Here is a 15,740-nt window from a genome sequence, read left to right as displayed (position 1 = left end):
CTAATTAAATTGTGATAAAAGAAATTGAAACTTTATTTTATAAAAATAAATAAATAAAAATATTTTTCTATACTTTATTAAATATTTTTAATAAAATAAAATATAAAACAAAAATTAATTAAATAAAATTTTTGATCAGCAAAAGCATTTAACTGTGATTAAAAATTTTTCATACATCAGTCGCGCTTAATTACAATCAAAACAGAAATTAATTTTTAAGTGTTTAAGTTTATAAATACTAATATTTTTATGCTTTTTTTATAAGTGAAAAAAAATAATAAAATATAAAATGTTTAATTTAAATATACCAATGTTTGGCATCGAGGGCACAGGTTTGTGTAACACACCCAAAACACCCGAAATTGTCAATTCGTTAATTGCCATGACAAATCCCATGGATAATTACAACTTCTCAGCTGATACGTCAATTGTGAATGCTGCCTCAACACCAGGAAGTTTATCATCCATTGGAACGGTGCGAAATTTTAATGGCTCCGGCCCAAATGCACAGGTGTGTAACAATTAAATACAGGGTGTTATTTAAATATATATGCGCGTAAATGAATTAAATTAATTTACAGAATGTCAAGCAATGAACTTTACAATTTAATTATATTTTACTATTTGTGTTTTTTGTTTTTTGTGTTTTTTTTTGTAAGAAAATTAAACAGTTTTATGTTTTACATGACATTTTGTTTGACTTTATAAGATGACTTTTATTAAGGTATATTGCAATTATAATTTGACCTTCCTTTTATTAATATAAATTATATTATATTGTAGTTGTACTTTTAATGTGTTTTTATAATTATTTTCGCTTTGTTTTTAGATTTCCCAGGACAGTAGTCATTCCAGTTGTTCTGCGTCTCCTTTAGATTCACCTGCAGGAACAAATACCACTCCCAGTGTACAACAGGTAAATTTTCCTAATTGTGCTATTATACAATATTTAGCCAGAATTTTACTAAATAAAATGTATGCTTAATACTTTTAAAAAGAAATGCCAACAAAAAGGTCTTCTTTTGTAATTAGATATTTATGTTCTTAACTGTATACGAAGAAGCACTACAGACTTTTATTTTGACAATTGAATATACAAAAATATTTTAAAAAAATATAACAAAATAATCTAAAAATTATTTTAAAATAATTTTAAATAATTTCAAAATTATTTCTAATAGTTTTTCTAATGTTATAAGCTAATAAGCAACCTATTAGATACATAATATGCCATCTTTCTATTTTATATTCTGTTCGACAAATTACTTGCAAACAGTTGAGCAGAAATCAATTTAACTAAAACTCTCTTAGAAATATTTACTATCTATTTGAAAGAAATATCAATATCCATGTTAAAAATAATCTCTATTCGAACTTAAGCAAGTTATATCTATATGTTAAAAAATTTATTTTTGGAGGAGAAACATTTCATCCTGATGTTAAATTATCGTCATGTTAAATGATTAAAACAAATTTCAGTTCAACGACTTTTGCAAGATTGTTTTGTTGGCTTAATTAATATAGGTTAAATTTAAGTCTTCCTATTATTGCCATAGATTTTCCCATTCATTGTGTGACTTATAACTGAAATTTAAGTTCATGGATTTAATGATTCTTGCATGATTCTTTTATTGATTTGCTATGGGTCGAATTTAAATCGGCGTGTCGGTTCCATAGATATTCACAGCCATCGTAAGATTTCAAATCTAAGTTCAATTCTTCCTTTCCTTTCTGTAGATAACTTAATCCATTGTCTGATTTATCATTTATGATGTTATATCAATAATTCTTGCAAGATTATTCTGATGGTTTAAAATGGGTTGAATTTAATTCTATATTTTCTTTCTGTATTTTCTATCCATTTTCGAAATAATCATTGAAATATTCACATTGAAATATTATTTCAATGATTCCATAACATATAAGATTTTGATGAATTGGTAGAGTATGAATTCAATTTTTTCTGGAATCACGGTAGTCCGAGTTTAATTTTCATTTTTCCGGTTGTCATAAAACTAGCGAAAACTTATGATAGGTTATGATAGTAACAGTAATATTTATCAATTTATAATTATGTCAGGACGAAGGAACTACCAGTCCGGTTCATTTTTCTCAGTTAACTTCAAAATTAATTTTAATGTTAACTCACAAATAAATAAATAAATATAACTATGAAATTGATGCTTCATGTCGGTAGGTATGCTGGAATCAAAATATATTTAGAAGACTGGTAGTAGCAACAGATAGATATTAATAATAGAGAATAATAAATAATAGATAGATAGAAATAGATAAAAACCTTTCTTTCTTAATAAATATTATGGTTACTGCTTTCTACAGGTCAAAATTACCTGTTAGTTCACATATAAAGGCCTGTGTTAGCCTTTATAGACTAACACATATTAGCTGTGTAGCTGCTTTAAATAGTTGTTTTAAAAAAACTGAAACAATAACTGAGGAAAATTACTTAAAAGGTTTGAAGCATTTTTCAAAATTTTAGTAAAAGAGTGTCGATGCTTAACTAAATTATTTTTTAACAAGTTTATTACTATTATTATTATTAATAATTAAAAAACTTCGACGTTTTTGAGTCTCACTCATAGTATTGCAAACGGCTATATAGTTTTAATGTAACCTTTATGCACAATAGTGTGAAGTATATAAAATAAATCTATAATATATTACTAATTAATTTTTACTTTCAATAAAAAAATCCTTTATTTTTTCCAAATTCTTATAATAAATAAGCTGTTTTTGTTTAGTTTCTGACCCAGTCAAAATATATTTTATGTATGCATTATTTCAAATGATGCATATATACAAGCATATGCACAAATGATTGTGTTTTTTATTTATTTTTATTATATTTTATTTATAATTTTAAAAATAAAAGTCATTTGTCATTTTAAATAAATGTATTTTATAGATATATATTTATTTATATATTATTTTCGACCACTCTCACTGCTGTGACTCAGTTTTGCAGCCGCATTGGCGACTTTTTACGCTACATTTTTAATTTCATTCACAAAATTTGCTTAAAGGCAACAAATATCAAATGAAATACACGAAATTACATAAAAAAATGCATCTTAAGCATACGCAGCCTGGCAGCAGTTGATGACTAGACGTGGGCGGACGTCCACGGCCTACTGATGATCCGGCTTATTTTTTGTTTTTTTTTTGTTTTTTTTTTGTTTTTAAATAATTTATTAGTTATATTTAATTTTTTTTTCTGCTACGATTTTGTTTAATTTGTGTGAATAAAAAAAATTCACTTTTATTTTTATTAAACGCTTCATATGCAAATGTTTTGAAATTGTTCATGATTTTAACTGCAGCGAGAAAAAAACAGCTACTTTAGTTGTATTAACAGCAACGACATTGACCTTAATAGCTGCGATGCACCGCCGCCAGTCGCTGCCAACAGGCGACAACGCAATTTATCTACTTCGTAGAACGCCTTAGAGAGCAGATTTGCCACACAGATACAAATACTTAAATACATACAACTGCAGTGTTACGGATACAAACGTTCAGTCTCTTAATATTTTGCTTATTTAATTTGGTATTTATTAATTGCCGTTGGGGGCTACCAAATCTTAATTTTAATACTACTTTAAATTTATTTGTTTATTTTTATTATAATTTTTTTTTCTTGGCTTGTATGTACGACGTGTAGGTTATATAAACTAAATGCCAAGTATTGGCATATTGCTATAAGTATCTGTCTACCGAGAGTCTGTCTGTCTGTCTTTCTGTCTGCCTGCCTGCCTAACTCTTAGTCAGTATGTCGCTTTGTTTGGTTTGTCATTAGAGTGTGCTGTGAATACATTTTTAAACGTCATAAATTATCGCATTTAATTTAAATTGATTTGTGCATTAAACTATGAAAATTTGAAAATTTGCTGTGTGCATTGGCAGTGATGATTGGTGACACATCCACACGAATCGTACTGCAGTTTGTTAAATTGCATGCCAAAAAGCCTGGCACTCATTTGCTATAGTTAGCAGCAAAATGCAAGTACGGGTTGTTTAGAAGCGTAGAGGAAAGCAAAACTAACTGTTAGCCTTTGTTTTGTAACTATTGACAAGCAACTTGCAATTTGCAACTAATAGCTTAATAGCTCAGATATATAATGTATAAAAAAAAATATACATTTTTTTCTCTTTAGTTTCTAATTAAATACTCATAGTTTTTACTTTAATTGCTGATTAGCCGCAAGCGTAAAATCTCCAGCCCACATTGATTTATTATGACTTTTATGTGTGATTATTTTATAATATTTTTTTATTTTTAATTTTGTTGAATTGTTTAGTATACATTTATAATATTGTAATCTTTTAATAATTATATTTAATTTTAATTGCATTATAAATTTCGTTAATCATCTTTTTTGAAAAAATACTTACGAATATAGTTTTTTTTTTTATTTGTAAACTTTTTGAGCAACATTTTATACAAAATAATTTATTACAAATAAATTTAAAATAAACTCTTAAATTAAAAAAGAATTACTTGTTAAAAATTTTAAGATTAAAATTTAATTGTAGCTAATCATTTAATTAATTGTTGAATAAACTTGAATTTTTTTTTTTTATAAATTTATGACATGAATTTTTTGATGGAATGTTAAAAATGTTTATAATGTATTTATTGTTAAAGGCGCTACAAATCGTTTGTAATTTTAAAACTGTTGAGATATATAATTATAGAATAGTAAAATTCTTTATAATTAGTACTTAGTTGTTGTATTTATTTGATGTTATATACGTTAAGTTATACGAGTACATCTTCATTTCAAACTATAATCATTTTTAAATTAAACTAATTACGAGTTCACTTATTTAACACTATCATTTACGTTGTTGAAGAATTGTGTGGCCAATTATTGTAATAAAATTCCGCCCTGAGTATTAATAAAATTAAATGCAACGAAAATTAAATTCAACTAACAGTTTTTTGTTGTGTTCACAAAAGCATTAAACAACATAAAAAATACTATTATTTTTAATTGAGAAACCCCCAAGGAATTCAACATAAAATAAACCTTCCGATTCAAAGATCATTGTAGTGTTAACAATTGCTTTCTTACAATGAAATCTTAAAACTTTGAGTAAGAGAAATAGATGTATCTCTCATAGATATATCTCATTCTGTTGAGATATGTCTTATTCTGTTGGTATTCATCTCAAAATAATATAAAAATAAGTCTTCCGATTAACAGAACATTGCATTGCAGTAATAACAATGGCTTTCATAGAACGATATATTTACACTTTTGGTGACGGTGACTACTATATTCTTTTATATGACATTATTGTCTCTATTCACATAAATAATTTGATTTGATAGATTCATGTTGCTTAATACAGTTTCTGAATACAACAGTGTCGTATAGGTTTTAACAATTATTGTCGACATAAAGATCAGAAGAATAAGTTGAAAATATTAATATATTAGATCTGTAACTGCCCAGTAGAGACTGAAATACTACTAATAAGTTAGCTTATCCACCAGATAGACCCCATAGATCCTTACAGCTACTGTAAACATATGGGTTAGAAGAATAAGAAGGAAATTTTAGTTATTTGCTCTGTAACTGCTAAGTAGTAACCAGAATGTCCTTAATAGTTTAACATACCAACTGGATAGAGATCTGTTTTAACTACTGTACAAATATGGGACAGAAGAATAAAAGGAATATGTTAAAATATTTGTTCTATAGCTTGCGAGTATAATAGATTGTCATACCCACCCAATAGATCCCATTTTAAACAATTACTATCAACATATAGGTCAAAAATCAGACGGAAGTGTTTGCTTTCTACCATAATGCGTCTAATAGGTTGGCATGTCCACTGAATCGATCAGTTTTCCAACAACTGCTGTTACGATTTAAGGCAGAAGAAAATATATAGTTTTTAACTATAGCTCTATATTTTAGCTGTGGTTTTTGTAATTGTCCAATATTAACCAAAGTGCTTCTATATACAAAACATTCTTGATTTAATAGCTATTTATTGATTGTATTGAAGATATTGTTTTCTTTATAAAAAGGACATAATAATGGTGTCGCCTTATTCGAAATAACAAAATTTTTATCCGGCATTTCTTTGGTTGACTTGAGTGTGTTTAAAACTATTGTTAGTTTCACACAACCACCACTTCTTATTTCCTTAATCCATCTTTTATGAGACCAACTGCCATAAATATATATTTATAAAAGTTACTAAAAATAGTATTAAACACTGTAAGCGATATATGATTTCGTGAAATGGGCTGACATTAATCACTAATTACAATATAGTGCTAAAAAATATCAAACTTTAACTTTATACTATTAAGCATTGTATCTATCTTAATTATGTGTTTAACTGGTAATGTTAAGAACACCTATCAACTGCAATCAGCGTTAACTATTGTATAGGTATTGTCTATAATTCTAAGATTTTTTAGATCGTTGATGTAACTCTATTTTTTTATACAAATTTTTTGTTGCTACTTTTATAGCATATTATGTATGGACAAAACTATATTTTTTTATACATCTGTACTTGTTACTCTTGTATTTTTATTGTACGTTGTGTAAGCCAATATAATTATTTATTCATTAAAATTTATTTTATTTTATTACAACTTAAAATTTTTTATTACAATAATTTTCATTAATCAAAATTTGTACTATTTCCACTATAAAATAAATAATAAATAATAAAAATGAATTTATATTTCATATGTCTTATATCTTATGACCATAAAAAAGTATATCAACTTTCACTTTAAATTTATTTTCCTTTTCAATTCCCTTTAAAAAATAATACTTAATAAGTCAGTAAAACCCTTGAAAGAAACATAAATTTTCGTCATTAAAAATTAAAATGTGTGACCATAATTTGTCGTCTTTTATATTAATATTATTTTTGTTATATAAAACAGAAATAAAAGAAACTTTCTGGGTCAAAGAAAATGAAATATTTAAAATGTCAACCAAACAAAAAAAAAATAAATAAAAATAAACAATTAAAGTTATAAAATGAAGTAGGAAAAACCAACTTCAACTGCCATTGCCGCCCCCAAAAATGGTAAAATTCAACTTAAAACATAAAACCACTTGTCATGACGAATAAATTTAAGCTGACGAATACAAAATAAAAACAAAAACAAAAAGAAAAAATTATTTTGTAAGAATAAAATAATTTATTTTATTTTCATTTGTTTTTCTGTTTTTTTGTTTTTCATAATAAAGCAATTAAATTTATTTATGCACTTGGCTTGGTTATTGTCAATGACAATACATGCGAGAGTCCGTGAAGTACGTACGAGTATAAGTATCTGTATCTGCACTTACTACATAACTCATGCAACACGATTTCGGTGCAGTTGCGGTGGCACGTCGTGCGTGCACATGTGCATCTGCACGCGTGCGTAAATCGGCTTGAATTTATGTAAATGGCCAGCCAGCCAGAGTCAGTCAGTCAGTCCAGTGCCATTTATTTTCTCAGACAAGTCCAATTTGGTCAGTTGTATTTTACACGCTATTTCCGTAAATGGTTATTGGCATAAAATCTCCGCCAAGTGAATCAGTCAACTGCAGTCAACTGCAGCTGTTTAGTTGCATCCACCCACCTAAACTTCACTCTCGATTTGCGAATAATGATTGCAGTGCAGTAGCTGTTGCATTCATTATTATTCTTCATTCCTGTTAACAATGGAACTGAAGCATTTTTTTTTTTGTTTTATATAATATTTTTATTTTATATTGTATTTATTTTATTTTATATTTTTCTTTTTCTTTTGCGGTTTACCTTTTACCGACTTTGAATTAATTTTGCAGGGCGAAATTTAGGTCAGTCGAGCGCATTTAATACCTTTTTAAGGTGTGTGCTGTACCATCTTGTCGTACCATCTTGTCAGCGACATTGATGCGTTTTTATCAAGATCTACGTTTATTTTGGCGTTGATTGAACAAATTTTTCATATGATTTACGAGTAGATTTTTTCACCACTTTTTTCATTTCAATTTTGTTTGTTTATTTTAAACTTCACATTAAGTGCCTTGCCTGAGATGTTTTATTAAATTTTCGTTGAAGCACATAAAGTGTTTTATTTTATTGTTATTTCATTTCATTCCACTGATATTTCGGTTTATGAGCATTAATATTTTATTACAACGGTCGAATTTCATTTAAGAAACTGGCTAATACCACGCATGCGTTATGCTTTTTAGGGCGAACAAAGCCCATTAAAGATTTTTATCATAATTTGTTAAGGTTTTGCGTGCAAACTGAATTAAAAATTGTATGTCGTTTATATGAAAAATGTTATTTATAATAACGAGTTAAATATTTTTGGAGAAAAAAAAACTAATAAATTTGTCAAATATAAATTATTTTTATGGGTTTGAAGTTTCAAAACAAATTTGAATTAAATTCAAAATTTTGACACTGTCGTAGAATAAATCAATTTTTGAATCGTAACGAAAAACTATATAAAATATTTGAACACCCACTGTACTCAACAAAGTAGTCAGACTATTAAAAGGATCTACACTTCATCTAGAAATCGCGAAGATTTTGAAATTCATGGAAAAGAGTAGCTCTAGGTTTACAATTTGAAATTTGGATGTTTGGGAAATTTGAATTTAAAATTGATTAAACCTAAAATATACTACTTATTAAGTAATTAATAATAATATACATGCATATATTAGATATATAAAATTAGTTTCTATCAGCCATAGATCACATACTTAACGATTGTCCTTCATTTAATTCTAATCGTAATAATATCTTTCCAAGCATCTGACCTACCAGCTTATTAAAAACAATTATTGTTAAAAGTATACCTTTGATATATAAATATATTAAAGCCTGTAATCTAGTCAATAAAATTTATTTTATAATATCCGAGCTGGAAGCTCTGGTAGCTAGCGCTCGTGTTTTCTTATCTTATAATGTTTTATATTTTGTTAATAATTATAATAAATAAATAAATAAAAATAATTTCTATATGGTCAATCTTAAACATGATATTTTTCTAATTTTCAGTTTCTTTGAGTAGACTGTAGGGAAGTGGATAAAAATAATTACTCAGTTCTCAACTAATATGTGTAGTGGATATATAAAATATATAAAATTTATTTCTAGATTGTATCTTGTTATTCCTTTCTTCTTGTAATCTTTAGAAGAAAATGTTCTTAATTAATATGGGAAGTGCATTTAACAAGCTAGCTTTCTTCTTCTTATCTTTAGAAGAAGAAGAAGTGATTTTCAGAAGTTATCTTTAATAAGATAACTAAATTGCTAAATCGATTCACTATTTAAAATATATGATATAACGAGATATATTTTTCACTTATTAGAAAAAATTTTATTAAATTGATAGTGACTAAGGTTAAATCCTGTTTAAAGAACATTAACTATACCATCCTTATTATGCGCTCCTGTACGCTTCAATCTTAAATATGGTCAAACTATTTATATTACCATTCAAAAAGAAAAAAAAACGCATTGTAAATTTTATTCATTTCACTTTTACAAATATGAACATTGAATTGTACAAAACCAACCTTTTAGTGATCCCACCATTTATTTTCTATAAATTGTCAACACATCGTAAGTCATCACTGACATACTTTTAGCAAATATTTTGTTTACATGAATGGATTTTTAAAAGTCACAATCCAAGCATCCTGCAACATTTTTAGGTCACGTCAGTTATATGCAAAGTTGCCGCTCTTTATTGTTGCATTTTCAAAAATACTTTTAATTTATTTATTTTCTGTATTTTTTTTTTAAATTTTATTAAAGAGATTGACAGACAGAAAATTTTCTTAAAATTTTAAATTGCTCATTGCAAAAACCACAACTGTAGAAGGTTGCAACAACCATCCGTTTTATTTAAGTGAAGACTTGCAAAACTCTTAATAAAAGTATCTTTATATAATTTATCAACTCTTGTAATTCACTACTGAGTCATTTCTAAAATAATATCTGTTATCTAAAATAATTAAATTCATATTTGTTTTGGACTTTCATAAGAGAAAATATTTATAACAAATATTAAAATATTTATAAGAAACATATATAATATTAAACAAAAATGATTATATCAAGTATTGAATTTATCATTATCGTAGTAATTGTAAAACTGAAATAAAATCTAATATTTATTACATTAATAATGGTTCCACTTTTATAAATTAGAGTGATTCAATAAAACTGCATTTGACCATATGTTGTGGATTATCAAAATTTCGATTTTACCGTAGAAACAGAGTGTAAATAAACTGGACTTTATTGTGATAGAAGACAGTAAACTGAGAGATATCTACCTCATAATATGAAACTGTGGAAGAAATTAATTGTTAGTGGGCCAATCTTAAAGTTAACGGTGAGGTGCATTCATGATATCGGGAAAGTGTTAGGTAGTGCTAGATATTATACAAAAATGTAGAAATTTCACTAACCAATGTAAATGACTAAAAACTATAGTAAACTATTTTTACTATCAATATGAATCGCATTGAACACGTTTTCATCAGATCCTAACATGAGTTGAGAGCGTATGAGATCTTATATACTACACACGATTTTTGTTCAACGACTGAAGACCCCTTTATTTTGTACAACAAATTAATAATCCATATATGAGCACAATAATTTTAATATTTTTTTCTTAATAGAGAAACAAATAAAATATACACAAATCATAAAATTATTCAATATTAAACATCCAAATATTTAATTTATTATTACATTACATTAAGACCGAAAAGTTTTCGGAAATTCTCATTTAAAATTCGCGCGCTGTATATTTTTCGATATTTTAAGTTTATGTAGTTTGGCAGCACTGTCCTTAATTACTATGCCAAAAATGAGCGCGATCTGTCAGACAGTTCGTTTTCGGCAGCTGTTGAAACCAGTTCACCTCAGTAGTGCGTTGCGAAAAAAACAATGGAAAAAAATATTGAACAAAGAGTTTGCATCAAATTTTGTGTTTCGAACGAATTTCGTGTGCAGAATCGTTGCGAATGCTACAAAAGGCTTATGGGGAATCAGTTTTATCGAAAACTCAAGTTTATGAGTGGTACAAAGCCTTTCAGGACGGTCGTAAGACCGTCGAAGACATTTCGCAACGCACTACTGAGTTGAACTGGTTTCAACAGCTGCCGTAAACGAACTTTCTGACAGATCGCGCTCATTTTTGGCATAGTAATTAAGGACAGTGCTGCCAAACTACATAAACTTAAAATATCGAAAAATATACAGCGCGCGAATTTTAAATGAGAATTTCTGAAAACTTTTCAGTCTTAATGTATATAAAATAATGCTTATATAAAGCATATAAATGAATTGTAATATATGTATATATTAAATTTCTGCAGATAAAATCTATTTTGTACTTCTTAATTTAAGAGCTTACAATGTGAGCAAACCTTTTTTATCGTAAAATTCTGAATATTATATAAATGTGATTATATAAAATTTATATGTATATATGTGTAGTTAACAAATAGAAGTTGAAGAAAATGATTGAAATTTATCATTTATAAAGTAGTTTTACAATTTACCACTATATTTGTTTTATCAGACATTATTGTGTTTATACATACAGATTTTTAAGATTAAGCAGTACTGAAAGGATTTAATAATCTCTTCACATTATCAAAAATATTTTATGTCGTTAGTTATGCCATAAACTTAATACCTAATTATTATTTAATTATTTTTACAACATTGAAAAGGTTTTATAATTTTTCTTATTTGTCAAGTGTATCTTTTCTTTCGAATTTGTCTTTCATTCAATGTTCGGTTCTTTTGCACTCTGTTTTTTTCCTATAGATTTGATCTTAGACAAATTAGTACTATAGATTTTTATAATTGTTTTATTATAAATTTATATAAACATTTAATTTTCTGAAATTAGTTTAATATTTTTAGTTGCTTTTATCTACTAAGAACCATTCTATATTTCGTTCTGATTACTTTATTTGACTATAGTAAAAACTCTTTTGAATAACTACGTTTTTAGGCAGCTTTCTTTTATGTAATACGGATATCCGGCTAAACTTAGTTTAGTTATTATAAAAAATGATAAAAAAAACTTTGGTTTTAAAACAATTGTCCAGCAAGAGCAATGTTGAAAAGTATTTTTGCAGTACCAATTTTTTTTGTAAGCGAAAATAAATAAATACGGCTTTCTTTTTAGTTTTATGAATCTCAAATATTTTAGAAATACTAAAGTTACTACTTTCTTAATAAAAAAATTAAATATTTTTAGTAATTACCTATATAACACAATAATTTTTATCTGATTAATTACTACACGTGTCAGATATAAAAATATTTAATGACAAATTGTAAATCACCAAAACTCATTTGTCTATTAATTATTGGCAATACTCGTAAAAATAAAAAAGAAACTTTAGAGGAAGAAGCTTAAAGGCATAATTATGGCATTTCCTTTTTTTTTTTTTGTCTTTAATGTTCATAGAATGTTAAAGTGACTAATATAAACTTTTTATTGCAACTATTGAAATTATCTGTTCCTTAATTAAAAATATATTAAAGCAGTGCAATTATCAACTATAAACATTTTATTGCTTTAAATAATTATTATTTGAAACTTACTTTCAGTCCGTACTGAAAGTCGTCCATGTTCTTTTAAATTAGAAATAAATTACTTTTAATAACAAATTATAAAAAAAAAATGAAATAAAAAAATAAACAATTTCCGAATTTGTTTTGTGTGTTTTTAGAACAAGTTTCTGTTTTTGGTTATTTTTTAAAATAAACTGAAATCTGGCAAAGCATCAAGAATACTTAAAATCGAAACCCAAAACAACTCTTCACGTTGTAGTTTTCATTCTGTTCGATTTCAGGCTTACAAATTTGGTTATTGGTGACGAACGAGTTTGAAGTTTCTGTGACACTTTTTTGTTTTGATTTTGTAACGCAAAACTCTACACTTAAAATGCTTAAAACTTAGAACCCAAAAAAATAAAACTCAAAATTTTAAAGTTTAAGCCCCGTCCAGGGTCGTGAACAAAATTGTCGCACGATCAGAATAAACCAAAAAAAAGTAGTGGCTGTGATTACAAACAAATCCGCTGAGCTTTTGTGTTGAAATAATATTGCTTTTTCTTGCCGACTGACTTTAGTGTCAAAAAAACAAAAACAAAAAACAAAAAAAAAAGATTTTAACAAACTGAACTTTATTTTATATTCTTATAATTAAGCACTTTATACTACAGTTTCAGAAAAAGTCATTAACAACTTTTATTATTTTATATAATTTTTTTTCCTACCGCCAAGGTTATGCAAATAAACGCTAATGAAGTCGCGCTGTTTGTATAGCTGCCACTTCTGCCTGAAAAATGGTTATTTAACATTTTTTATAGCCTCAAAAACAAAACAAAATTTTAATTCAACACACACTGTTTAATATATGAAATGTAATAATTGTTTTTTTTTTGTGTTTTTTCACTTTCAGACTTGCTCACAACTCATAAAAGCTGGTCTTAAACTTTCTATACAAAGTAAGCGTAAGCTTTCTACTTGTGATTCAAGCTCTGGTTCCGAACAGCCCAACTCAAAATGCTCTCGCCGTGATGAAGATTGCGATGACTCCAGCGATGATGATAGCGAACATAAATCAAGCAATGCCGCCAATCATCTAACCCCCGAGGATGAAGATCGTCGTCGTCGCCGCCGTGAACGTAATAAGATTGCCGCCACCAAGTGTCGCATGAAGAAACGTGAACGCACACAAAATCTTATCAAAGAATCCGAACAATTGGATACACAAAATGTTGATCTAAAAAATCAGGTACGTACACTGGAAAAGGAACGTCGCAAATTACTGGAAATGTTGCAAGCACACTCCACCAATTGTGTTCGCCTTGAAGGTTTCAATTTGCCCTCAAAACTGTTACAGTCACCAGCACTCAAATACTTGGGCGAACTTGAAATAGAAGCAAATAATAGCAGTGCTACTAATGCAAACTCTAATATCAATACACAAGCACATCAAGCAGGCAACAATCAGACTACACCAAATCAACAGACACGTACCGTCATCCCACCGATGTCAACTATCAAATGTTCGCGCAGCAATGGTTTCAAGGCTGCTGCAGTTGCAGTCAATCAGCAACTGCATCAACTACCCGCACATCCAACATCGCTTACAGCATCACAACAACTGCCGAATGGTTACTGCAAGCCATCGCCTACTCCACAAGAACTTGGCTATTTGAATTCGCCTTCCCAAGAGAGTATTTGTCTAACCTCAGCGCTACAAACACATCATCATAATGCGCAGACACCCACCGCCCACCTGCAAAATACCGCTGTTGTTGTCAGTCATCAATTATCTGATTACATTCCAAATGATAATAGTCTTAGTTTAGCCAGTCTTGGACTAACGCACACACCAACAGGCACACCAACCGGTGGCGACAGTAGTGCACTGCTCAGCAGCGGTGTGCCAAGTCCACTTGCAGTCATCTCTACACCCACCACAGCTACGGAGTTCGTCAAAAATGAATTGGTCGAGTCCCAAAGTCCTTACACCACAGCACAATCAGCTGAACGATTTTTATTCGAGAACAATTGCGATAGCTTCGTCGATATTAAGCATGCAGTCAGTATGCACCATGGCGTACATAATCTAAATAACAACATTATTGGCATGCAGAACAATAACAGCCTATTAGACTTCCATACATCATCGTTGATGGGTAGCATTGTGCCGTTCCACGATCACATTTCTATTAAAAACGATTTCCTAACTGATGCAGACCTTTTGGAACAATTTACGGGCGATGCAGGTGAATTTGTTGTCGATGCAGATATCAGCGTTGCGAATGCTTTTATGCCGAACGGTGGCTGCCTGGCGTGAGACAATGAAAATCTTTATCCAAATGACGATTGGTGCTAAACAAAATCACAAGTGTAAATGAAGTGCAAATTGAAAGAAAAACGGCGCCATTTTTTTAACGTTAAGTTTTTGTTTTATTTTATGATTTTATTTTATTTTCATGTGCATGTCATAAAGGAAAATCAAATCGCCTGATAAGATAAAATGTAAGTTCATTAATCTTTATAATTCATATAAGTGCATATTGAAATAGAAATTGTAGTTATTAAGCAGTTAGAGTATAACACGAACGAGCTGAATATGCAGCGCCAAAAGCTACAAACTGCGTTAGGAACGACAAACTCTGATCAACGGAAACACAAAAGTCGCTAACTAAGTTTAAGTATAAAAAACTGAATAATGACTCTATACACTCCTCTGCTCGCGAGAAAATATTCTTTAGGCACAATAATGAGAACAGTCTATTCTATCCGTGTACTACTCTGAACTCTTAAGAATATTCCTTGACAAAAATCTATTCTTTCATTTTTTAATTAATCTAATCCTTTATAGCTTTTACATTCGTTTGATCTTTTTTGTTCGTTTTGTTTTTTTCTTATTTAAATTTTTTTATTTTATATTAATTCACTATAATAATAGCACCCACCGTCCCAAAAGGTCTCATGCATGTTCTTTAATTAATTAATATTATTTTGAAAATTTTACTTATCATTTGTTAGGATTATTTTCGTAAATTTGAAATTCGTTTTCTTTTATTAAGTACTTTATTCATATCATAGTTATGTCCATTAATTCCAAATATAATATAATAATATTAAATTATTATTATATAAATTATATTATTTATTATATATTA

At 28.1% G+C, this 15,740-nt stretch overlaps 1 protein-coding gene across 1 annotated transcript; it reads left to right on the top strand.

Moving 5' to 3' along the window:
* The first annotated feature begins 258 nt into the window (after positions 1–258).
* On the top strand, positions 259–15,390 carry LOC119669371 (activating transcription factor 3). Its single transcript, XM_038079229.1, has 3 exons — positions 259–511; positions 830–916; positions 13,499–15,390. Exons 1-3 carry the CDS (start codon positions 290–292, stop codon positions 14,903–14,905), a joined length of 1,716 nt encoding a protein of 571 aa, XP_037935157.1. The 5' UTR covers positions 259–289; the 3' UTR covers positions 14,906–15,390.
* The last annotated feature ends 350 nt before the right edge of the window (positions 15,391–15,740 follow it).

This window comes from Teleopsis dalmanni, chromosome 1 (genome assembly GCF_002237135.1).
Source record: "Teleopsis dalmanni isolate 2A chromosome 1, ASM223713v2, whole genome shotgun sequence".
In the NCBI taxonomy this organism is placed as follows: Eukaryota; Metazoa; Arthropoda; class Insecta; order Diptera; family Diopsidae; genus Teleopsis; species Teleopsis dalmanni.
Note: the sequence above shows the minus strand (reverse complement) of the source record. Positions and strands in the feature narration are given on the sequence as shown.

Coding starts and splice junctions, on each gene's coding strand:
- LOC119669371 (XM_038079229.1), top strand. CDS start 290: ATGTTTAATTTAAATATACCAATGTTTGGCATCGAGGGCACAGGTTTG. Junction 512..829: donor GCTCCGGCCCAAATGCACAG/GTGTGTAACAAT, acceptor CTTTGTTTTTAG/ATTTCCCAGGACAGTAGTCA. Junction 917..13,498: donor CCACTCCCAGTGTACAACAG/GTAAATTTTCCT, acceptor TTTCACTTTCAG/ACTTGCTCACAACTCATAAA.